This window comes from Arachis duranensis, chromosome 3 (assembly GCF_000817695.3).
Source record: "Arachis duranensis cultivar V14167 chromosome 3, aradu.V14167.gnm2.J7QH, whole genome shotgun sequence".
In the NCBI taxonomy this organism is placed as follows: domain Eukaryota; kingdom Viridiplantae; phylum Streptophyta; class Magnoliopsida; order Fabales; family Fabaceae; genus Arachis; species Arachis duranensis.
In genome coordinates this window covers 101389472-101416626 of record NC_029774.3, presented here as the reverse complement: position 1 = coordinate 101416626, position 27155 = coordinate 101389472, and the positions used below count along the sequence as shown (strand labels likewise).

Sequence of the window (27155 nt, the reverse complement as noted above, 5' to 3'; positions counted from 1 at the left end):
ACTACATACGATGCACTAATGAAAGGCTCGACCCAGGCTGGAAGAGCAATCCATGCATTTTGGAATTATGATCCAAAGAGAGTCGTGTTGACGTGTATCAAGCAAATTGATCACAAGAATCCATTCAACCATGCAACTTCCAGTAGATCAACTAACTTATGATGGCATTAATAAAATAAATAAGAGATTTAGAAGCCTGCTTCACGTTTATTTCTTTTCTCTTTATTCATTATCAGTATATGCTGTATGTCAATTAAGGTAAAAGTAAAACAAACATCTAAAAGGCTCGAAATGAGGTTAAATCGGGTCCTTTTATCCTCATTAAGCTTATAATGAATCATCAGAGTGATTCACGATCCTAGGGCCAATCTATAACTCTGTTACAGCCATGGATCTCCTTTCAATCCTAAGGGAATCCTATGAAGTTGGAAAAGATTCTCCATTCTATAGGTATTCCCCTACTGTTGGACTTTTAGTTTCGCAGGCCAGTTACTGTTTTCGTTGCCTTTTCTGTCAATCCGCAAGTAGAAAGGATAAAGGATCAAGGGTCTCAACTCACTTTGCTTAAGACAGGTCAGCAGAGCTGGATCTAAAAGAACGAAATCTTCCTTTCGATCTTGTACTTTTCTTTTTTCGAGATTGGCTTGGTCTTCAGTCTTCCTTTAAATGAAAAGAAGAAATTGGATGGTAAATCAGTGGCATCCTGAAAGTTAAGCCACGAGCCCAAACCCCTGCCAGAATAGCAATGCCAATACCAATAAGTTGAAAGGTAGTTCCGAGAATATTAGGTAATTTTCGTTAATCTTTACTTTCGCTCCTATTCTGATATATGATCCTCCCTTGTCAGTTTCTGAGCTTTCATTCTTATAGGTAGAGAGAGGTCATATCCCGGTCAAATAAGGCGCACCTTCTGCTAGGAAGTAAAAGAATGTCCATAATGTTGTGCCAATAAGGGATTGAATCTGCCCTCTTTTATTTCTGTATTTTTTTGTGCTTTCTTGGATTGGATCCACAGCCTTACTCATAGTATATGACGCATCCTAAAATCACATTCCTTTTTACCCTAACGTGTGACCCTTTGGTTTTAGTTCGTTGGCATAGCCTTTTAACTGGAGGAATACAAGCAAGGTCCAAACCTGACTCCTAGTCATCTTTAAAACTCACTTCTTAAGGTGCAAACAGCGATTTAGTTTGAAACTTACCTTTCTTTCTATTTTTTTATGTTTATCTTTCTTTATATAATATTGTTCTTTCTTGAGTCAGACTAGTTTGTATCTCTTTGGTGTGCATGGTCTCTTTCTTATTCTTATTCTTATCATCAATAAGTTCTTCCATATTTCTTTTTCTATCTTTCTTCCAATTCTCTTTCTTTCTGAGCACTAATGGATAAGCATTAAAAGTAAGTTCTCTGGGCGATTTCTTTCCTATGCTTGCTAGCTAAATAGAGTTGCCTTCCACACGTGCACTAAAACTAGAGTATACTACTCGCCTTCAGCAAAATCCTGAGTCTCTTGCTTGAACATCATTCTCCTATCTAAAATAAGGCCTGAACGGTGGCATAAAAGCCTTGGAACGGCTGCCGCGCCTGATTCGACTCACCATTATTATATTAGGCCTTCTTTGTCTTCGCATTACCCTAGTTCCTTAACCCAAATCCAAATTTAGGAGAAGCTAAGCTAGCTGACCTTTCGAGAGAAAAGGAAATAGCTACACCGAAGGACTTACTTCCTCAAAATAAGGAGCGAAACCCTATGATGACTCACTTTAGGTTGAACCTGATCTGAGATCTCTCCCATCTTCAAAAACCAAGTAATAAAGCCAACTCTCACCTTCGATTGATAGATGAAGAGCCCCGCCAAACCAATGAAAGTTGAGAAAGATTTGGCATCTTGAAAGGCAGCTAAGAGCACATCTGGTCTTCACGCAAAGAGCGACGGGTTATGGGCTCATCTCATATGTCCGATTTAGGCATCTATCTTATTGGCGCAATTTTAAGATCAAGATTTGTCCCAGCCGCTCAAGCGGGATCCGATCGGGCTTTAGCGAGAACAGCTGTAATTGAATCGGGAACGGAAAGACTTCAAGTCAGAAAGTTAGCCTGAGTTAAACCCTTTTCTTGATCTATGATATTGGGAGAGATTTTGTGTGATCTCATCTCGGCGGTATCCCCTTCGCTTTCTAGATTCATAGGAGGTCTCAAAGTAGATTCGGGAATAGACCCTATTCATGAACAGGGGAACCATAAACTATAGATTCTCCAATCCCTTGACTTTCAATTCTCGCATTGAAGGTTAATGAGTTAACCCACTAGACTAGATGGAATCGGCCAGCCGCGCCCTTCCATTAGCAGTGAGACCTTAATGGCCTAGTACGACCAGACAGAAATAGGTTACTCGGGTAAGTCTTCTTCCAGCGCTGCTTCTTTCGGCTTAAAGCAGAGCAGCAGACAGGGGAGATCGAGGATAGGACCAAACGGAAAGAACGAAAGCTCAGAAACTGACAAGCATATACTACGATATGGGAATCGATTTGTCCCAACCTTTCTTTGATTCCAGGATCGATAGCAGCTCAACTTCCGGCATTGATGAGCTAGAGGAGCGAAGTCTTTCCTTCAGCCATCAAGGAATCAAGCAGAAAGTTCCGTCTTTTCAGGTGAATGGGCGAGTTCCGGGAAAGAAAGAAGCCCGCCCAACACAACAAGTGAATGCTATGAATGAGCCTTCTTTCCTTCATGAGTCAAATTCATTCTATTGAACGGGGTAGGAGGCGACTACGCTGCTGGGTTACAGACCTGGAACTACGATTCTCGATAACGCAATCAAATGACTGCCTCCTCTGATTAAACCAGCCAGACTATCGGGGGCAGGCATTGACACCCCGTCTACATCGCCTTCTTCCTTAACTATGCTATTGATGACCAGGGAAGTATGCTTAATGGCTTCCTGGTTTCATCCATATCCATACCATAGGTCTATTCCTTAAGTGGGTCTAAGACTATCAGACAGTGACAGAGTGAAGGATCGTAAATCAGTAGCTGCTAAGAAAGACTAGACTCTAAGAGAAGTAGCAGCTATGAGACATACCTTGTTTGTTTCTCAATGCTAGGATTTACTCCAATTCATGAGCAGCCCTTGCCCATGAATGCCATTGATAGATATCCCTATTTAGGTCTTCCAACATATTAATAAAGGACCTTAATGGAAGACCTACAATATTTCTTTTATTACTTTGGAACTAAAGCTTATGGCTGATAGGTTCAATCCTTTAATATAATGAGAAAGTCGAAGACTCCCCTTAGCCTCCCCTTGTTTGTTCTTGTGCTTAAGCTCGTGCCTAAGAATGCTAAGCCAGAGACGGATCCACTTTAGCGCATCGAGTAGGTCGAGGGGTTAGTGTTTCCAGTCAATCTAGTACTAGTACTTTCAGCTACAGTGGATTAGTCCTATGCACTATCTATTGTTTACCGTGAAAGCCATTAGGAGAATACGGTCGATTAAAAAAAAAGGGTTCCTCATCAATCATCAGTTAGAAGAGCTTCTATTTGTGACATGGCTTCAGTCACTGGGTCCAACCTAGAACATCAAGGGCTTTCCTCTGTAGGGATATTAGATAAGTAGCGCTGCTATGGCATACCCAAAAGTCGGAGAAGAAGGTCCATTCACTTATTTACTTCCACAGTTCGCTAATGCTCACCTTAAATACTTCCAACCTTGGGAATTGGTTGAATAAGCTCTAGAAGCTTCCCTAACCTATCGACACGAGACATCCAGACTAAAGGTTGGATACTCCAACCTAAGACTCACGACAGGCGGCTACCCCCCGGCCTCCTTCTCCTGGCTCTACCACCTGGAATATGAACTAACACCCATCCGGTACCATCGAGCTAGGAGACCAACCAAACCAAGCATGGTGGTGAAGTTTCTCTTTTTCACTCCACTTTCCTTGGGGATAAGAATAAGCTCAAGAAAATCATCCTTTCGAGGAACGTAGTCGCTTTAGCGGCTTGCTAGTACTTTTTTGAACTGAACTGCTTTAAAATGGCTTAGGCCCCAGCTTTCCCAAAATCAATGCTGGCTTGAAATAATCCTCCTTTAAATGCTTGATATACTCCTTTCTCCTTGCCAGTTGATAGAATTCTTCCTCTTTGCTTGCTAGCAACTCCAGAGGCTTAGATTTATTCTGCAACTGAAGGGGGACTAGAAATAGATCTATGAAAGAAAGATAGGGGGACGTTTTATCTATCCTGGATGACTTAAGCATAAGATTTCAAAAGTTGCTTTCTCACTTGCCTAGCAGATGACTGTATCAGAGGTTACTTTATGATATTTATATGCAACCTAAGCAGCCACTTAGGATTCAGGAGCAACAACACTTCTCTATTTTACGATATGATTTTATCTATTGAAAATCGTCTTAAAGCGTAGTTCCCCCTCACAGCTCGAGCATCCGCTAGTGTCCTCGACACGCACCTTAATAGCTTAAAAAAAGGAATTGAGAGAAGAAGATGAATGTGCAATGGAATTGCTATTGGATGGTTATACTTTTACTGCTTCTTTTAGCTGTTCCGATATCGGCATCGGTAGCATTCACAGTTGAGTCAATTCTATCACTCTCACTTGCAGCCTAGTCTCTTCCTCAAATAGGATTAATCTAGGAATGAAGGACGAGCGGATTTAATAGCTGAGAAAGGATGGCAAGACAGTCAATCAGAATCAGAAATAGCTGTCTTCCGATGATTCACTATTCCGAAAGAAAGGGTTGCGCTAAACCTTACGTAAAAACCAAACTTACCTTACGAATGCTACGGGTAGCTCTCAAGGGTGAAACCTCACTAATTGCCTATATTGAAAAAGGAACCAGAGCTAATGATTGTAGATCCTCTACCGTAGTAGAATTCACACCAACTTACTCTAGACAAAGATAAGATAACGATTTGGCTATTATATATATTCAATTTAGATTGATTGACTCTAAAAATTTTGGAACTCTCCAAAAAGAAAGATATTCTACTTGAGCTATTCTCGTTCTAACGAATTCAAGAATTTCGACTATAGGAAGAAAAAAGAGTTTGAAATTGTAAGAGGATGGAACCGAAAGACGGACAACACATTGTTCCAAACCGTAAAAATGCAGACGAGTCGAACCTACAACAGAAAGACTCCAAAGCAATGAGACAAAGACTGAAGAAAAGGAAGAAAAGCCTTTCTCAAAACTGCTTCTTCATGACTGAAAAAAGCTACTCAGAGCGGCTTTGGCGTACGAGTAAAGCTCCAAGCAGGAATCGGCAAACTGCCTCTATCTAGATAGATTCTATGGATGCTAAGATGATTAGTCGAGTGAAAAGACGATGATTTGATAGTCATTTCACTACGTTCAACTCAAACTTAGATACGTAGTGACTTGACTATACATATATTTTCCTTCAACTCATTCCTCTCCTTCTGTCTCTTTATTGGACCAAAGAGTGGCTCCCCTGCTCCCTTCTCTTATGGCGCAACTAGACCAGAACGAGCTAGCTGATAGAGCTCTTATGCCTACTTCTACAAGTACGGTATCAAATGGCATGGGACCTAAGTCACTCTGTTCTGGCCTAATTATATTAGTTATAGCCGCGCCGTAGCGCTTTCTGTTATGATTCCAAGTCTTGCTCCCACTCGTGTTAGTTTTAATGCTTTTTGCTTTATACGTAAGTTTGGCTTTGCCCATTGGCTATGTCCCCCTTCGTATGGCTAATGAACTCCTCGCTTTAGTCCGTTCTTTTCCTTCAGGTCGAGAGTTGCTGTTCTCGCCGATCGGGAAAGGCATATCATAAAGGGACGTTCAATGTAATTCTATAAGAGCGTTACCAAAATCTGAGTCTTGGCAGTTTAAGTTAAAGTTTATTAGACTAATACCACTAAGATGGCGGGGAAACTTACTTCCGAGAGAGATGCTAGTGAGGCAATGAATATTGTTAGTTCCAAGTCTTCGATGTCCCTCGGAGCATGAATTCTATTAAGCAAGAGTCAGATGGGTACTAACCTAGTAGTAGAATTCTATTGATGATGAGCGGGCAAAATCCCTCAGATCCCCCGGTTTGTGAGCCAGGTTCCCCCCTTCTTTTTTCTTGGCACGAGATGCCGTTACACCATACACAGTAGGAAAATGCTTCTCGGTCATAGGGGAGTTCAGAAAGAATCTCGATGATGAAACATTTTTGTATTTCTACCACTGCCGAAAGCTCCTTCTTGTACGCTAGCACTTTGGTTCAGCTACCTTTTTCGTTGTGTTTAGCGATAGAACATCAAATAAAAAATTGATTGATCTCTTCGATTCATAGCTTGGCAAAAAATCCGAAATTCTACCTTTGATAAAGTGTTCACAAAGCAGAGTGAAAGGCACCCCATCGAGAGAGAGAGAGAAGGACCCAGCCCGGCCTCTTTTATTGCTCTGGGTTAGCTCTTTTCTTTTGTAGCTCTAGTCAGTGTATAACTCCTATTAAGGAAGTGCGCAGCACTCCGCGATCTCAGGGCTTGGAAGACCTTTCGCCAAAGGGCGTCGTTGCTACTTTTTGCGTGACTACTGATAGTGATGACCCCGCTACCGAATACTGCTGAGACAAATGGGTCAAAGCAAGGGCGGTGAGGCATGGCCAGAGAGGTGGTGAAGTTCTTGTTGGTGAATCTTCCTTTGATTGAGGAATGCATTTGGAATGAAGTGATTGATCAATTCATTACTAGGCTATGAGAGTCTCATAGAGGAATCTAAAGTTATCATTTATGTAACCCTCTACCTCGCCCTGGAAAGTCCCAAAATGGTCAAGTTGGCACTCTCGCATACGTATCTTGGAGAAGAGAGCAATCCTAGTTATTGGTGGGGGTAAGGCAACGGGTGGGTCATTACTTCTATTACTTGTTCGTTTTTCGTGAAATTATATGGGAATTTACTGAGAAGGCACTAATGGCCAAGCAATTGAAAGGAATCCCTCGGCGTTTGGGAGGACCATGTAGTATTCAAAGTAGTATTCAAAAGCAGTTTAATAAAAGAGTAGCTCTTAGGGTAAAGTTAGTAATAGTATCCTTATAACCCGAAGGCCAAGAGAATGGGGAAGACCTTTCCTAACCCAAGCGGAGGGACTTGCTTGTTCTTTCACATATGCGCATAGAATCTCTTCCATTATGTTCTTACCGTAGTTGCCGTGTGATGGTTTGAAAGTAGTTTCAAATATTCTTCGCATCCCCAGAGAGATACATTGTAACTTGGTCGTTAAAAGGTGCTTTTTTGAAATCCTTTGCTATGGTCTTTACAGGAGAATTTTTTATTCAATAAAGGGGAGACTGTCCAGTTGCAAACCTAAAGGAATGGTTTGGTTGATAACTGATTGCGCCGGATTGGTATACTTCTCCTCTTGGCTTTGCTTTAATAGAAAATATTCGATAGGAAGCATTGACTCATGCACTCATGAACTCATATGCACTCCTAAAACTCCTAAAATCAGGAACTGGTTTGAAAGCTTCATTCATGAGCTATCTTACTAAAGGAATTCCAATTTCCTAAACAGGTGAGAAAATATAAGTGTGCCTTTTAATATAATAAAAGAAAAGTCATCCCTTGGATTGCTTACTTACTTTCTTCCCGATTGTCATCAGACAGAAGAGGGGTTAGACCAGACCAGCTAAGAGCTAGATTTTAGATTCCAGATACGACTACTGTTACAAGACAAAAGACCGGGAAAAGGAAAATAGATATTTAGAGGAAAGAGGTATTCATGTCGTGGATAGCTTAACTGATGAGCCCTTTCCACCCTTTGCAAAAGCAGGAAATCGATCTTTTGAATTGAAATGCACTTCTCATTCAATCCATAGCAAATAATGTTTTTTTTTCTAGACTTTGGAAAATGAGAGAACACCTTAGAAATTGCCAATAGATCGAATAGACTTCCCTAGCTAAACAACCAATGGCCTATGATAATACAAGCAGAGCAGACCGAACAAGCAACGGATTGAAGGAGAGGACTTGACTCAAGATTTCGACTATACGTATAGAGCTTTTCGTTTCACTATGTTCAACTTATTCCACTCATTTGGATAACTTATCCCAAGGAGCAAAGCTACAATAGACCCAACCCTATTCATGTTCCTTTGTCAAGATCAAGATGAAGGGGGGAGGATGAGATCTTGGGGGTCCTTGGCTAAGATGGAATCTTCACCTCTATCAAGGGAACCAAAGACGTTGAGAATCGATTCCTTATTCCCTAAAGAGAGTAGTTTCCGACCCTTACATCATCCTAAAGAGAATCAAGATACCCTAGGAACCAAGCTAGGGATTCATGACTAGCGTGAAAGCCTAGCGAACAAATAAGCGCTCATTCTCTATCGTGTTTACCTCTCTTAGCCCACTCCTACCTAGACAGGAGGATATAGATGCATTTTTTTCTTTAGGCATCCTCCTCTTAGTCTTTCGATGAGGAGTAGGTATTTCTAGGTTACGGGAATAAATATCTTTTGGAGTTCGAGTGGAAGTTGCCTGGTTTAAGTATGGTATGAATAATGCATGGCCAACCAACTTCGTAGATCGATCTTATACTTAGGAATATGGGAATCATTAGCAACAGTGATTTGTTTGTGACCAGATGAATTAGTGTAAGACAAAAAAGAAAGGGAATGAGGTGTTATATGATCTATAGCACCAGAGTCTACAATCCAGGTACTCTTAGTGCTAGGAGCATTAAAGGATAAGAAGCTAGAACTCTTACCAGTCATAGTTAAAGCACAAGGGCTAGATGTCTTACTAAGTGAGTCCATGAGACCACGTAAATGGTCTAATTCTTCTTTGCTAAGGGCTGGGGTTTCCTTTGCAGCTTGTGAGATAGTTGGGTCTTCCATACTTTCAAAGTCAGACAATGTGTGGTTAGCACGTCTTTGTATGGCACCTTTGAATCCTCCAATACATTCGAGGACCTTCTCCTTTCCATAAAGTCTAAAATATGTGTCCTTAGTATCACCCATTTTCCTACAATATCTGCACCAACAATCATCACGGTGAGCCTTTGAGGGAGGCTTTCCATACGAAAGGGATGGACCTTTTAAAGGACCTTCGCCGGTGGCTAGGGCTGAACTATCAATAGAATTTCCTCCTTCCAACATGACTGACCTCCAAGTTTCTTCCCCCCGTACAATATGAAAAACTTCTGAAAGAGAAGGAATTTTTTCTTTACCCAAAATTTGAACCCAAATTGGATCAAATTCAGAGTGCAAGCCAGACAAAAATTTAAATATACGTATCCTTTCAATAAATTATGTCAATGTAATAGAATCAGGTGTGCACTGCATAGTCAAATTTTGATACTGATCTAACTCGATCCACAAACGATTCAGCATCCCATAGTAGTCTGTTACGGAGAGGCTCCCTTGCTTGGTATTGAAGATCTGTTTTTCTATTTCATAACATGTTGCAATATCCTTCTTCATTGAGTATGCCTGACTTAGATTATTCCAAATCTCACTAGCAGTAGGGAAGAACATATAATTACGGCTGATTTCTGGTGTCATAGAATTCCATAACCAGGTCATGATAAGAGCATCCTCATCATCCCAGGCTTCATACTTGGGGTATGTCGTGGCTGGAGGGTTTCTTTCTAGATGATTTAATTTCTTTCGCCCCTTGAGAGTAGTGCGAACCAGTTGGGACCATTGGAGGTAGTTACGCCCATCAAAATGATACAACCCTTGTAACACCGGTAGATCATTGGGGCTGACGAAAGGTGCAGTCTGATCATCCATCATTGGTAAGAATCGGCAGCAAAAGGAAGACAGAAAAAGAAAAGAGAAAATCGACGATCGTGTCTGCGCAAGCAGCGTCGCAATCAAAGAGATCGCGTACGGAGTGGCCGATGGCAACGAAATCTCCTGGGCTTTGTAGATCGACAAATGCCGCTTTTGATGGCGGTGGTCTCGTTTAGAAACTCGCCGGAAAAAAATTCCGGTGGCGGCGTGCAGCAGCGGCAGAGCATCGAAACAAGTATAGTTACAACAATGAAGACTACCTGAGAAAATGTTGGAAAAATGCGGAAGCAGAGCCCTCAAAATCAGGAGCTCTGATACCAACTTGAAAAGAAGATTTTTGAATATTATTCCTGAATTGTTTCACTTAGACAATGATTACATACAGAATATAAAGATTATTTACAACCTAATTAAGGAAAGAAAATAACAGGTAATAAAAGCTATTCAAAACAAATCTGCACCAAATATGTCCTAATATAAACAAATCTATACTAATTATAGAATAGTTACAACAGTATTTTATGAATAATTTGCAAGCACTACTTAAAAGCCCGTGAAACTACCATATGGAAGATTTTAAACTTAAAATGTTGTTAAGAAAGGTAGGAAGTTATCTGCCCTTTGTATAGTCATTTTTTCTTCAATGAGTTATTGTGTGTCCCTATGTAATGGCTGACAATTTTATTTTCAAATAAATTAATTAAATTAGGGAAAACTTCAAGATAGGATGGCAGGTGGTAAAGAGGAGTATGACGCATTTTTTTATTCACTTGTGTCAACAGATACCTAGGTAAGCATTCGTTTTATGCCGGGCATTGTATTTTTTAATCAAAGAATCATGACAAACTTATAGAATTAGGAATTGTGGTGTAATGTACCTTTTTCATTGCTTGAATTTGCAGGAGATGTATTACTCAATTAAGAGATAACAATTTTTAATTGATCAAGGTTATAGCTTTAAGGTATTTTCTTTTTAATTTTATGTTCACTACTTTTTACAGTTGTAGTTATTTTTCTTGAAAGATTGCTCAATTGTTTTACTCTATTCCAATGTTGGTTTGTTAGGATACAAGTTTTCTAAGAATTGACTTATAATAATTTGGGATGTTCCAAAAGTTCCTTTTGATAATATATTTATTTTATAATGGTTATATCCATGAAGTATACTTGACAACTATGAGTAAGGTGTACGATGCTGAAGTACACTTGGATGAAATTAAGCTTCCTTGTGGTGTATTGTTATTTGCTATCATCTGTGAAAAGGTACCAGACCACAAAGGATGATCTTGAAGGGGAAGAATTAGACGAAAAGTGGATAGAGAAAGAGAATAGAGAAAATAGAGAAGAGAAGGGATCTCATTGATTGAACTAAGAGTTGAATTACAAAGTTGCTATTACAATGTGATGAAGAGGATTATTTATATGGAATGAGACTGAACAGTGAGCTGGACTGAGCAGTGAAGCTTTTAGTATCTTCTAGTAACTAACTGACTAACTGAAAGGGGGAAGTGGAGCCTAACAGAATTAACAGAAAGCACATTACACATTCTAAACGTGCCAAATTCTAACTATGCCATGACTCCTATCATCATCTCTAGTTATCTGCCTTTGTTGACTTGACTGCTAAAACATTGGTTGACGCCTAGCATCATCATCACCTCGAGTTGTTGTCATTTGGACTGGTGATTTGCTGTTGATTGTGAACACTCAACTTGCCCGGAGTGAAGAAAGCTCTCAGAAGGTACTGCCTTTGTAAGAATGTCTGCTATTTGGACTGAGCCTAGAATGTGGCTAACCCGGATTGCCTTGCTATTAACATGGTCACGAACAAAATGTAAGTTTGTTTCAAAATGCTTAGACTTGGAGTGCAGAATTAGCAGTAAGTAGGACAGCACTCAAGTTATCACAGTATAGCATTGGTGCTTCTGGTGGATGATGCAGCAGCTCCCTCATCATAGTCCTTATCCAAGTTAGCTCTGCTACTGCCTCTGCCATACTCTTGTACTTAGCTTCAGTACTGGATCTAGTTACCACTGTCTACTTTTTTATTGTCTAGGATATTAGATTTGCCCCAAGAAAAATACAGTAGCTACTGGTGGATTTCCTATCATTCGGGTCCCCAGCCCAATCCGAGTCACTATAAGTAGTTATCCCCAAAGAAGTCTCCCGTTTTAGATGCAAGCCATAGCTAGATGTCCCACTGAGTTACCTTAGTACTCGTTTTTACTAATTTCCAATGAGACTCTAAGGGAGCTTGGACAAACTGTGATAGTTTGTTGACACTGTAGCATATTTCAGGCCTGGTTATTGGTAAATATTGCAAGCTGCTAATGATTGACCTGTACAGTTGTGGATAATAGAAGCTTGATCCTCCAAGAGCTGTGATCTTTACTGTGGAGGGCAAGGGAGTGTGAATGTGACGGGGTGCACAGCCCACCATGACAGCTTCCTTTAAGAATTCACTGATGTACTTTTGTTGAGTAAGCACCAGCCCTCCATCACAGGTTTTGTTTACTTGAATTCCAAGAAAATAGTGAAGGTTTCCCATGTCCTTTAAGGCAAATTTATCATTCAGTTTTGCTATGACATCCTTCACGAGCTCTGGAGACTCCCCAGTTACTATGATATCATCAACAACACAAGCACATAGGTCTTTAGTCCACTGAGTTCCTGAAAGAAGACTGAGAGACTTTGTGGCCTCAAAGCCAATCTCTCTTAAACCATGCTCATAGCTAGGAGGCTGTTTCATGTAGACTTCCTCTGTTAAGTCACCATGAAGCAAGACTGAGGAGCTAACTTGAGAGGAGGTATGACTGCAGAAGGGTGCTGACTTGAAACTAAAGTCCTAAGACTTGTTTGTTGACTGGCAAAGACACCATATCTAACTCAAAATCTTAAGATAGTAAGTAAATGAGTCTCTCATCTTATAAACTCCTCACTCTTCCTTGTTTTCTTTAATGTGGAACTAACTTCATACACTCCTCACACTTGCAATACTAACAATCTCTCCCTAAGGTGTGAGTCTTTACATCAAGCATCAACTCCCCTCTAGCTCCTCCATCACACATGAGTATTCGTCCAATGCTCCCCTCTAGCTCCTCCACCACACATGAGTATTCGTCTATCACACCGCCGCACCATATCGTGGGACACGCTGCCCAAACCACCTTTGCCGGGAAGACTTTCGATGCTTCACCTTGAATACTCCTTAAAACCCGCCCGGACCACCTTTGCTGGGAAGATTTTCGATGCTTTACCTTGAATACTCTTTAAAACCATACCAATTAATCATCGGCTTTGATACCACTTGTTGGCCACTTGTTAGGCTAACCGTGGGGAGCTCTCGACAACCGGAGAGATTTCGGGGAGGAATCGAGTGAGAAAACATAAGATGAGAAAACACTACATCCAACTCAAAACCTTAAAGTAGTAAGTTAATAGGTCTCTCATCTTATAAACTCCTTACTCCTCCTTGCTTTTTTTCATGTGGAACTAACTTCATACACTCCTTACACTTACAACACTAACAAAAACACAACATGAAGAGGGATAACTCTTCCATCTTGAGTGAGACATTTATACTCTTTGTGAGAGGTTCCATACCCAATAACGGTGTAGGAGAAGATCTGAAGTCCAACTTATGCTTGTTATAAGCTCTATGATGAGGGAAGCACAGGCAGCCAAAAACTTGAAGCTGCTCATATGAGGGCTTCTTGCCAAAAAAATTTTCAATAGGGGACAAGCCATCTAAGACTGGTGTTGGCAGCATATTTATCAGCTTTGCAGCAGTAGTGAAGGCCTCACCCCAAAATTTTGTAGGCATAGATGCACCTGTAAGTAAGGTAAGTCCCATTTTAACCACATGACGATGTTTCCTCTCAGTAGCTCCATTCTACTGATGAACATGGGGGCATGAAAACCTGCAAATAACTCATTTGGCTTGCAACAGCTTTGATAAACTCGCATATTCAATAGCATTGTCACATTGCAACATCTTCAATTTCATGTTTAATTGTAACTCAGCAGTTTGTTGGAAGTGATTAAATACTGATTTTAATTGAGCTCTAGATTTGATTAGGTAAAGCCATGTAAATTTGGAAAAGACATTAATGAAGTTTACAAAATACAAATGTCCATTATTATCAGCAATAGGGGCTGGTCCCCAAATATCAGAATGTACAAGTTCTAAAGGGTGCTTGTATATAGTTTGTGATAAGGGAAAAGGTAAATGATGAGATTTGCCAATACAACAGGCTGAACAAGCAACTTTGGTTACAAAAAGGGAATTTTGACAAATTTTTAGTACTTTTGACACAACACTATGGTTGGAATGTCCTAGTCTAGCATGCCAAGTCAGCAAATCATCTTTATTTCCTATTGATGTAGTGAAAGCTTCTGGTGAGCTTTGAAGAGCTGGGAATTTATAAAGGCCTTGGTGAACAATGGCTTGAAGCACTATCTGCTGAGTGTCTTTTGTTTTTATGCAGCACCTATCATCATGGAATTCAAAGAAGACTTGGTTGACACAACAAAACTGATATACACTCAATAAATTCTTTGTAATCTCAGGCATACACAACAGTTTCTTAAGGTATAGCATTCTATAGCTCAAATAAGATTTAATACACGAATTACCAACAAAAGAGATATGCAAACCTGTTCTATTACCAACTATGACTTGTTCATTGCCACAATACTCCTCCTTCTTTAACAAATTCTGCTCATTATGAATCATGTGATGCGTAGCCCCTGAATCAGGATATCAGTTTGGATCTTGAACTGTGGCAAGTGTTGCTAGGACATTGCAAAAATTGGCATGAGGTTGAGAAATCTGCTGACAGACCTGGTTGTTGTACCAGAATTGTTTCCATCTCTACTAGTGTATCTTTCATTATTGTAAGCTTGGTTGTTTTCACTGCTGTAACTTTCATTACTGTATCTTCTATTTTCATAATCTCCTTCATAAGGATCTTCATTGTACCTATACCAGCAAGTCCTTGTTGTATGGCCTAGTTTGTTGCAAACTTGACACTGAGGTCTGTCATTCATATGACCTCTTGTGTTGTGCACTCTTCCTCCTCTATTGAATTAACCTCTACCAGCTTGAAACTGTCCACTATTTGACTGTTCCTGTATCAAGGGATCTTGAGCGAATCTTCCTCCAATAAAGGCACCTCTGCCTCCTCTAAACATCCTTCCTCCTCTTCCTCAAAAGCTGCCTCTGAAGTTTCCTCTTCCAAATTGAGCAATGTTGGCTTGGTCAAACGCTTCTGGCTTCCTGAACCTAGAAAGCATGCTCTCATGTGCAAGTAATAACGCCTCTAACTCAGCCACTGTTATGCTTTGAGCTCTTGCTAGCACAGAGGTGTATACTGAGGAATACTCCTCAGTTAGGCCATGCAGGATTGCATTTGCATGATCACTCTCATTGATTGACTCTCCAATAGAGACTGTGCATCAATTGTACCTTTAATCGAAAGCACATATTCTGTCATTGATGCTCCGATCTGAAGTGTGCTAAGTTTGTGCTTCAGTTGCATTATCTTTGCCTTGATCTGAGAAGAAAAATGATCCTCCAATCTCTTCCACACCTGATGCATGTAGGTGCAACCAACCATTTGTGTAGTGAATGGCTTGCTCATTGAGGCTAAGAGCCAAGATTTGAGTAACGCGTCCTACCTTTTCCACTGTTGATATTGTGGATTCAACACTGCATCCGTTTCATCATCTGTAACTATATACTATCGAGGAATTTCCTTTTCTGTGACGTGACTCAGCATATCCTTTCCTTCAATTGTCGAGAATGCTTGATCTTTCCACTGCAGAAAGTTGTCCTCATCCAGCTTCATTGAAATTGGTGTTGCGATGAATCCCTGAGCCATTGTGTGTGGCTTTGATTTTCTTGTTCTTGTGATTTGGATCTTGCGGAAGTTATGGCACCATATGCTCTGATACTATGAAAAGTACCAGACCACAGAGGGTGATTTTAAAGGAGAAGAATCAGACGAAAAGTGGATAGAGAAAGAGAACAGAGAAAACAGAGAAGAGAAGGGATCTCATTGATTGAACTGAGAGTTGAATTACAAAGCTGCTGTTACAAGGTGATGACGAGGATTATTTATATGGAATGAGACTGAGCAGTGAGCTGGACTGAGCAGTGAAGCTTCCAATACCTTCTAGTAACTAATTGACTAACTGAAAGGGGAAAGTGGAGCCTAACAAAATTAACAGCCTAACTGAATTAACAGAAAGCACATTACACATTCTAAACGTGCCAAATTCTAACTATGCCATGACTCCTATCAATCTGATTGCTTGTTTATGCTATGCCGTGTTTGGTGAAAAGTAAATGTAGGGAACAAAACTATATATAAAATTAAAGTCTGAATATTAATACAGGGGCTCGTTCTTTTTTTTCTTTCCAATTCTCTCTTAGAAAATGTTGCATAATTGCCCAATTTTTTAGAAGATGTTTCATTAAGTGTTGCATAATTGCCATGCTATATCAATTGCAATTCATCTTGGTCATCGGAAGTGTTTTACCAAGATCTTAGTTGGTATATGCTTAGCTTTTGATTATACTTGACAGGTAATTACAAGCTTGCCTCCATCTGATGAAGGGCTTCGTTTGAACTATTATCACCTTGAGGATCAACTTGCACTTCTTGCAAAGGTCTCCATTTTCATTGTGTTTAGAATTGGATTTAAATTTTTTCCAAGGAAAACAACTGACGCCCATCTATCTGGTATTGAATGCTGGTGATGATGCTGTTGGATCGGAACAGCTAGAAGAAGATACAGATGAAATAGCTCTTCATGGTGCCCGTCGTTCTCAAACATCAATGAGCACCTTGTCAGGTGCAAAAGGGATAGCTTACATGGAGTACAGGTTTGTTATCCTCTTTGTTTGCCTGCTACATTAAAGTGTACTGCGTGTTAATCCATCTTGAGTTGTTGAATTTTGTTGTTCTTTACAACCTTAATTTGTTAACTACACATCTGTGGTCGTGATCAACTTTCTTCCGCATGCAGTACTGGGCGTAACACCGGCCAAGCACAGATAAAAAATAAGCCAAAGGATCCATCAAAGAGACATTTGTTATTTCGAAAACGATATAGTTCAAACTGAAGCAAGCAGGGTATTGTGCAAGATAGTGATCAATAGAGTTTACAACCTGTTAATATAATGCTGTTCTCCCTCCCTGTAACAAAGTACATGTAGATATCAATCATTTGCCCCCTTTTCCCCCCTTTTCCCCCCCTTTTTTTTTTCAGTTTTTTCATTAGTCTATGTTGCGAAATGAAAAGCTTGCTTACCCTGTGCCTAAGGTGCATTTGTGATTTGCAATCTTAGAGATGAAGGGAGGGACGCAATGAATAAAGTGGAGAGTTCATTTTACTCTCCAATTTATTCCCTTTCCTTCCTTTCCCTCTTTGACCTCAATTCACAAATGTGCAGTCTAAGGGGCCTTTTCTGGTTTTTCTACTAGTTGGAGCACAGAATATCAATAGCACTCATCTGACATCTCTTCCCAAAGGAAACAAAGTCAATTCAGGTAGTTAGGTCTTCCATAACAGTTGTTGCACCATCTGTGTAAATGGCTCCAGTGAATGGATGTGAATGCAACTGGCTTGATCATCTTGAATTTAATTGTTTGTGTACACACATATAACATGTACTAATCTAGCTTTTCTCAAATTTTTAGTTTGTCATGGAGTTTCATTTGAGAATGAATTTCAGGTTCTACCATAAGCAGCAGTCAGGAAAGACTGAAGAATAGAAGCTGAATTTTAATCTTGTCTAATCCTCACCCAAAACAGCTAGGCCCTATGTTGAAATAGCTATGCACCTTTGGGGCATATTTCGAAAGTAAAAACTTGAGTAAAAGTTGCACTTGCACCTCATATTTCTAAAATATTTGCAAGAAATAGGTTTTCCCATACTGCTATATTATTATTATTGTTGTTGTTGTTGTTCTTGTTGTTTGGGTTAGAAATTTCTAATCTCATATTTGAAAATTTCGTGCTGATCTGCTCTCTGAATGTGTTGCCTAATTCGTAATTGCGTATAATTATGCAGGCTGGCTAATCAGATTGTTGCTCTAGAAAGTAGGTGAAGTGGTTCGCAGACACCAATCAACCATGTAAGAAAACACAAGGTACCTCTAAAATAGAGTACAACATGCTGATTTATGCTATTGCAAATTTCAAGTCTTCCTTTTTTGGTTCATCTCGGTGTATTTCACTTAATTTGTTCAAATTATTCAATAATTAGATGGTTGGGTGTGTCTTGGATCACTTCTCAAATAGTTGAAGTATTATGAATAAAGGTAGGAAAGGAGAAGTGATGCTTTGATAATTTATACTAGATACTTATGGAGTAATTAGGATGATTTATGTTTTAACGGTGTTATGTTGAGGCTTGAGAGTATCCGTGCATACAAACTTCATGTTACTACTGATGTGCTCGTTCTGTTGTTTTTTCACCCTGCAATTTTTCTCAGTTCTTTTGAATTTTGATTAACTAATTGATAGTGGAGTACGAATTCAGAGATGTACAGGGCAGAGAACAGTGGAAATCACTAATCATGTCACTGTCAGATATTTGGTAAGAGGCCCACAAGAAGCACACTAGAGAGAGAAAACGAATTGATGGTTGCCTTTTGTGTGGATACTTTAGATGTTGGTGAAGGAACCTCTTGTCCTTGCAAAGACCTAATAAGGAGATCTAGCATTTGACTACTTTTGGGACATTCTCTTTGCTTTTGGCTTATGTGCAAATTGTATTTGATCATGAATCCCATTCCAAGATAAAGAGCTTCTACTCATTACACCATGCTCGTGTGAAAGAAAAGTCAGCTAACCTACCTCAGCAATCGTTAAAACACTTCATCTTTTCTCACCGGCATATGATTGACTTTCACAAATTCAAAGCCTTCAAGGCAAACATTAGACATTACACACATGCATTTGTCACCATTAATGTCTATTAAAGGGAAAATAAAACTCATTAAGGGAAGAAAAAAGAAGAAAGAAGTAACACTTTGTGGAAGCAATAACTCCCATTCTTAGGCATAGTCTGAGTGTGATGAAGTTGAGCCACTTTTGGTGACCATCTTGTGCTCATGGGATTCCCCACTGAAGCTAAAAGGTGCATTTCCAGTCTTACCCCTGACAAAAGTTCCATCGACATTAACATATTAACATGAGCTCTTTTCTTGTCTGCCAGATCACATATATTTTATGTAACTTGGCTTGTCCACTAAGGGCTCACACAATGGCATTCGTGCGAAGAAAACAATAAAATATCGATTTTGTGTTTGATTATCGTCAATCAAATCGCTAGAAATATATTCTATCGAACAATGGAACCTTCGATGTACCAATCATAAGCCTTTTGTTGGACTAAAGAAAAGGTCTAACCCTGTCCCTGTTGGACAACTTTCTTAAGCACTTATTATTTCCCCCTATATCTCACGGGAATGAAATTCGTTCTCCGTTGTCTGTAAATACGGCTAGGCAAATCATCTAATAATCTATAGCACTGCAATGATAGGATGTTGAAGTGTTTTTTGATATTCATTCTTGCTGGTCAAAAGTGGGTGTTTGGAATCATTAAGATCAATTTTATAAGCATTCTTTTCTTACTGCTCTCCCCATTAAAGGCATTGTCTCCCTCTATTTTCAATTACATTCTCATTATAACAGGAAGCTAGTTACTTCATTATTATTTAACTATGAAGAATTCTGGGACCAGATCCAAAAAAAGACTAGGCTTAGCTGTGGATTAAAGTGATTCGAGTCTGTCTTTCTTCATTGGTGTTTATAACTTGGTTTTTATCGCACATTTTATTTTCTGTAACTGATTTGGTTTGTAACTGCTCTTGTCGAGTTATTCCTCGTGTCTTAGTCTGAATATTAATAGACAGATCAAGTATAGTAGAAGATTTATTGATGAAAAAAAGGGTAGCTTATGGAGATTATAAACTGTGATAAACAACAATGGATATATTTTTAGAGAAGCAGCACGAGCTTTATAAATTGAAGCATCTCTTTTGCTCTGGCACTACCATATATAAATATAAATGATTGACATTGTTTAGCTGAGAATCTGTCAAAACGGTCTTGGTATCTGTTTGCTGTGTTGCTCTGTCTTCAAAATGTTCTTTTTCATTTTCAGCATAAACTGATGTTGTGATAGCATCCTGTACAGAGTGGAACTTCCTTCCATTTCTCACATTATATATATATTATGTGTGAGTGAGTATTGCTGCCAAAATGGCAGCTCAACACATGTTACCGCACTTTATACCAGTATATGGCATCTAAATAGCTTCACATTTTTTTAATTGGCCATTAAATTGCATCTTTATGCTCTGAAGAGCAAAAGTATGCAACTTTGTGCTTGTGAAAATCGAAGCTAATTCTTAAAAATAGTTTATTTGTGTTTATCGAAAATATGAGGGATAAATTTAAAATTAACAAAATGTCGATGCAATTTTTTTTTAATTTAGATTTAAATTTTGAATTTTACTTTAGAGAATAAAATATGATCTTTTATCATTTATTTTATCGGTGAGACCAAGAAAAAATATGAAAGATAAAATATTCAAAGGTGAGAAATCACACTTTATTTTCTAAAGTGAAAATCCAAAATTTAGAAAATTCATATTCATTTTTTTTAGTTTCTGAAAAGGTGGGATGAATTACAATTTTTTATTAAAAATTTTATAAAAAGTAATTCACTTGGACAAATTGTATTTTTTTTTATTTTTAAAAAAGGGCAAACTGTAAATAGTTTATTAATTCGTCCGTCAAATTGTTTGTATTCCATAACTCAATAAATAAACAATTCCGCTATGTCTATATCCCTCGTAATAAACATTGGAGTAAATTGACAATTAAATCATCGAATTAATTTGTTTTTTTTTAAATATTATTAATTAGGTCTAACCGTAGATATGTATATTTTTTTTTGGTCAATAAACAGTGTGAAACAAAACGAAATTGTATGTGTATTTTGTTATCTATAATGGTGTGAATTTCGATGCTATTATATGAGTATAGAAATGATATAATTTTTGGAAAATGGATCCTCTCCATTTTTTTAACATTTGAGAGAATAAAGTGTGATTTTTTACTTTTAATTTTATAAGTGGGACTAAAAATAAATAAGAGAGAAAATAAAAAAAGGGTGAGATTAAACACTAAACACCATCCAATCTTTTTTTCACTGAAGAGGATTCATTCCCTAATTTTTTATAGTGAAACATTTATTATCTTTTGAGTTTTCATATAATCTTTATCACCTATTATTTATGTGATGATTTTTCATAAATAGACACGTAATAGTAGTTAACGGTACATATAAGCACCACCGTTAAATTTTATTATATGTTTACTAGATAAATTGATAGAAGGATATAATGCGTCTATTATTTGCTATTGTGAAAAACCAAATCGGTATTTTTTTTAGGGACTAATTAGTCTGGTTGAAATCTTCATAAACCTTATTGTCACTTTACTCTAAGCATTATTTTGACACATTTTTCTAATAACAAAATACGTGATAATTTTATTTTGTTAATTAAAAATAATTTAAATATATAATTAATTATTAATAATTATATTTTTATATGGATGTCAATAGTATAGTGTGTATAAATATTGCTTTTCATAAACTTTTATGCAATTCACCTTCTCTATCAATAAAAGAGAATCTTTTGCCTTCCATGATTCTGTATTGCAGGCTCATCATCGAAATGCCCAAGCCTAGTCCTACTATTATTTCCATTCACCGGTGGTTTACATTTTTAAAAAAATGAAAAGGTTTTCACTTTCAAGAAGATAGGTTAGAATATTATCCTTTTTTCCGTAGTCTACGATTAATTATTAATTTAGGAACGTTGTATTTCAAGAAAATAGGAAAAGTTGTGTTGGGAAGCTGAAATTAATCATAACTAGTCCACTTCTGCTGAAATTATGTTTATTTTCATTCTGACTTCTAATTCGCGAGGAAAATTTATATATCAGTTAGACGGAGATATTGAAATTGAATTTGCACTTTGGCAAACCCATCATTCTTGTGTGCTAAGTCATCATTATGGCCGAAGATTTGACGGCACTAGAGTGTAAAAATATAAACTAATTAATCTTTATATCCTTGGAATTTATTTGACTGGTGTTTGATTGGAAGATACAATTCCCACTGCACTAAATTGTTATTTTGAAATTAAAGAGACAAATACTATTTTAGTTATTTATTCAACCTTTTTTTTTTGTTTCTCCCCCAAAAGGTAAGCACAAAAATTTTCGCATTTGCTATTTCATATGTTTTTTGACAGTCAAATTGTGAAGATTACGATTTACGAGCCAATTGTTCTAGGAATGTTGAGGCACATCTCACAGTCGATTATCATTATTCGTTTTGACTCCAATATAAAAAAGCGATTATATGCGGTAATTGGGTTGAATGCAATAAAAAATAAAAAATAACCGAAGATGAAACTTTTGTAGTGGCATGTTGCGAGGAACAACTTGTGATTTTCGTTAGTTAAGCCAAGTTGACAATTTGTGGTAGCTGATTAGTTTCATAGCTAGAAAATGCTATGCTAAAAAATTGTTAAATATTGAGTTTGCGGTGACCGGGTTACCTACTTACTAGACTCCACATGGGGGTTCGAATTGAGAGAGAAGAGACAAATGACAAGTTAAAAGTTGTGTAAATAAAATTTAGAACCGCATAATTTTTATTTTGGTATGGTATAAGTTGAAGACGAATGGATGAAATATATAATAAGTTTAGTGTAAGGGCTTTCTAGAAAGAAAAGCATATTTACTATCATGTCATGATTATGGCATAAGTGATATTATTATTTATTATCTATTTTCTAATTGGCGACAATCAATCATAACCTGGAAGAAAAAAAAGGAAAACAGAGAGAAAATAGGGGCCAAGAATAACTTAACTATAAACTAACTAGGGGCTCCCTCCTCCAAGTACCCAACTTCTTCATATTTGACTTTGTTATCTGTTTCTTAAAAATGAATTTCTTTAATTACCACCAACAACAGAACTCTGCTGTTAGAAACGAAAGTACTGAAACTGATTAGGTCCATAAGCGTTGACTGTTACATCCTCCTGCTCTTCATGCAACCGCAACCCTTCAATCTAATATGATAACAATATATGATGAGTTCAAATAAGTGATTTATGTATTCATGTTGGAATTTGATAGAGCAATAGTAGTTTACCCAGAAATCGACTTCTTCGTCTTCATCATCTCGGGCTGAACATGGAGCCTTGTGATTTGGAATAGGAATAATGTCGCGCTCCTCGTCGTTGCGTGCGAATCTGCCACGTATGCGCGGTCGATTGTCGGCTAGTGTTTTTCGGCATGCATACTGTTACCCCACACAACAAAAAAAAAAAGTGAGGTCTAACTTGCTATTAAAAAAAATTAAAAATTAATATTTAATTTTAAAAAATATAGAAAATAAATTAGACAAAAATTATATACTAACCAATATATTTTATATTAGTGACTAATTTTAATAGGTGATTTTAATATATATATATAGTATAGTTAAGATTATTTATCCTATATTAGAATTTAAAAAAAAAATCTTCTTATACATTTATTTTTTTTCAATTGATTTTTATTTTATCAACAAATTACTAAACTAATTTGGTTGAAATTGATTATCAAAATAGTTTGGTCACTACTAATATTAATACTCTAATTATTCATCTTAATTATTATACATACCTTGATGGTTTTGTTGAAGTTCCTCTGGCTTCTCTTGGCTCTATATTTTGATATTCTTTCTTTTCTTTCTTCGGCACTATAACGCCCTACTTTGAAATTCGGTTCCTCCAACAATGATCCTTCCCTTTGACACTTCTGATACATGATCATTTCAGTCAAACAACTAATCAACTTACAAAAGGAAATAATAATGCATAAAATATGTTTTTGATTATTTAATTTGTACCTGCAAATCTCCAGTGCTGCACACCCTCCTCATTTGTCCATTGAAGGCACTGTTTTCAGGTGAATTCATATCATGCCTTTGAAAACTTGGAGATTTCATGTTGTTATTATTATTGTTGTTGTTCAGTGTGTCAGAGTGATTATTTTGGAACAGAAAATTGCCAGGTTTGCCATGAAAGGAGTTGCTGCTGAAACTCCTCTGCATGTATTTTGCCACATTCTCAGCACCGCTATAACTGTGGGGAAAAAAGTGTTGGTGATTATGATTATTATATCCATAATCAAATTCAACACCGATTTGGCACTCCTCACTCTTCACTACTTGTGTCACATCAAAACCCGATGAGAAACTTGCAAAGTCACTCTCCAAATTGGGATCAACACGGTTGTTCTTGTTGTTGGTCTGAAGGCTAAGGTTTTCTAAGTGAATACTTGGAGGAGAGAAAGAAAAGAAGCAAGATGAAAAAGGGTCAACAGAAGAAGAAGAAAGAGCCTCATCGAACATGCTTTGGTTGCTCGAACAGTGTTGACCAATATCATTATTAGTAGTGCTGTTTTCGAAGAAAGGAAAAGGGTCAGTGAGAAAAGCAAGGTCTCCTCCATCAGCAGTGACCATGTCTGAGCTTGAATGTGCTTGGAAAGTGGTTTCAAATGAATACAGACCAGAAGACATTGAATTGAAAAATGAAAAACAGGAACAAGCAGCTAGTTGTATTTTGTCGTTACAATGAACAAAAATAGAAACGAAATAAAAAACAAAATTATGACGATGAGGGGTGCTATTTTGTCAGTGTATTATTATATTGGTAACTTGTTGAACAACAAGACATAATCCAAGCTTATGTTACTCTCTTCAATGACGTTCCATTCATCTCTGCTTCAATGCTTATATATACAAGAATGATTAAATAACATATTTACAAATTTGCACATTTGCCCCTCCTCTTTCAATATTCCACTACATGCCTTCCAGTTGACTGGTGGGGTCCTTTTTAATTAATTTTAAATAATCCCCTGTCGCCGGAATTCACTTGATATTTTTTCAATTTTATACTATTATTATATTTAATCTCTGATCAGGGGATGGTCAATAATCTTTTATTTCTCTTTTTGGTGAATCATTCTAATAGCATAGCATTACCTTGACTCATTGGTTGAGTAAACAGGTAGAAAGTTTAATTTTGGGCTACTGTTCTGTTGAACGAATGAAATTAAAGTGTGGTTAACTTGATATTGTTGATACATTCTAAGCACAACTTGTTAAGTCCAACATGCAATTTGGTTTTTGAATTATTATTTATATTGTCTCAACAATATAATATCTAGTGCACTGCGTTTGTTGTGATGAAACCAGACTCAAGTTTGGTTTGATAAAGTTTTTATTTTTGTTAAAATAGTTTATAAAAATTAATTTTTAAAAATTATAATATTTATGTTTAATAAATTAAATTAAAATGAACTTTTAATAAATACAAACAAACATAAGACAAGAGATTTACCAAACCAAGTTTTAATATATCTCTCTGATAATAGAGTCTAGCCTTGCCTAAACTCAAATGAGGCAAAAGAATTAGCTTTTTTTTTTACTAAAATAAAGAGATTCGAATTCACGACTTTTTAGGTGAGTATGGAAAGATTATGTCATTTAAACTATAACTCATTGGCAGAGAATTAACTATTTTTATTCATTACTTTTTTTTAAATTAATTTTTTATCCTTATATTTATGATTATTTTTATCTTAAAATTTTTAAATCATATCACTAAATCTTAAAAAAATTAATCAAAAATAATTAATTAAAAATTAATATGTTTATACCATTTTAAGTTTTTATCTACTGATATTATTTTAGATTATTTCTCTAAATTAAGTAATAAATACCATGCTCAAATACAATTTCTAAGGATTCAGTTTAATGACTAAAAGGTTTAACTCAAAACTATTATCTATATCTATGTTTTTCTTGTCTATTTTATCTATATTTGTTTTTGAGAGATCTGTTTGACAGGTGGAGGAGGCATTGAGGGTTGTTCCACCTAAAATTGGAGAGTTGTTGAGAAAAGAAACGGAGAGTTAGATTTGAAACACTTAAATATAGTCACCATGAGTTTGGTTTAGAGAAAATTTTAGGACATGAATTTGGATTGTTCGAGCTTTAGAATGTTTTTGGCTTTTCGAGACATTATTTATTAACTATTCAGGTACTTTTACCATGTTGAAAACCCCTAATTCTCATTTTATATATATATTATTGTTTTTCAAATGCAGGACGCAAGGCACCTCGCTGAGCATGCTTATATATATATACTCTGCCTGGTCTTTACTTTGCAGGTCGAGTTAAGAGCTTGCTATTTGTATCTTTTTGGAACTCCATGTATATATATGTACATTATCTTTACTATACGTTGTTATCTATCCCTTTTTACGCTTAACCGTTTCGATGCGACGCGTTTTTTGTTTGTTTCATCAAGTTTTTCTTCAAGACTCCTAGTTAAATTTTCTTTTTATATATGTCTATGTATACATTTTTTTTAGATGTCATAATACTCCACTACCTCTGATTTATGAACCTAAGCGTAAAGCTCTGTGTGATATGGTGTTACATTAATCATTCTATAATTTACATTGAAAATAAAAAAAATAAAAAAATACTAGAATAAAAATGGAGAACCAGATTGCTGAATCAGTACAACCAACATTGAGAAGTGCACCTCAGTGGACAAGTCATAGGGAACTTGAATTTAGTAGAAAATCAATCAAGCCAGTCCAAACAAATTGAAATTCTAGACCCAAGAATCATAATAGCATGCTTAATTACTTATGAACTAAGATAAATGCGGATAAAAGAATCCTAATTTTAATCTAAATTAACCTAACTAGCAAAAACTAGTTTGACTAAATGAAATTATTAAGTAAGAATTAAAAATTAACTAAACCGTAATGAATTAAAACAGAGAAGATCAAAATGAGATTTTCAAAAATCTAAAAATTGAAGAACAGAGAAATAAAAGGCAGGGGAGAGGAGGTTGCAGACTTGCATGCAGGTGCACTGTAGTGTCGCCAGAACAATAGAGCGGCAGAAGGGTGGTCGCCAAAATGCGTCAGAACTCGCCAGCAGAACAGGATTGCTACAGTTTTGTATCTTTGGTTTGCAAAGAGGAGGAGGCGAGAAAACAAAATAAGAGGAAGAAGGAGAAGAGAAGGGAGAGAGGGGTTGTTCGCCGATGGTGGTTCGACAACAGTGGATGAGAAAAGAGGTGTTTTGAGGTGGTGGTTCGGCGCAAAACGAGGAGCACATCGCGTGCAGTGGAGAAGCGTGCGTGGAGAAGAGCACCGCGCGTGGAGGAGAGCACAATGCCATGGAAAAGCATACTGCGCAGTGGAAAAGAATGTTGAG

At 37.2% G+C, this 27155-nt stretch overlaps 1 protein-coding gene and 1 long non-coding RNA gene across 2 annotated transcripts; one reads left to right on the top strand and one right to left on the bottom strand.

Annotated features, from left to right (window-relative positions):
- The first annotated feature begins 16353 nt into the window (after positions 1-16353).
- On the top strand, positions 16354-19316 carry LOC110279357 (uncharacterized). The gene is made up of 5 exons (XR_008007413.1): positions 16354-16437; positions 16550-16653; positions 16797-16903; positions 17845-17923; positions 18316-19316. It is a non-coding gene; the product is annotated as an uncharacterized LOC110279357 (long non-coding RNA).
- A 3294-nt stretch (positions 19317-22610) lies between these two features.
- Positions 22611-24483, bottom strand: LOC107479916 (uncharacterized). The gene is made up of 4 exons (XM_016100021.3): positions 23760-24483; positions 23534-23668; positions 23019-23168; positions 22611-22935 (listed from the first exon to the last, which is right to left on the bottom strand). Exons 1-4 carry the CDS (start codon positions 24429-24431, stop codon positions 22849-22851), a joined length of 1044 nt encoding a protein of 347 aa, XP_015955507.1. The 5' UTR covers positions 24432-24483; the 3' UTR covers positions 22611-22848.
- Positions 24484-27155: the final 2672 nt, after the last annotated feature.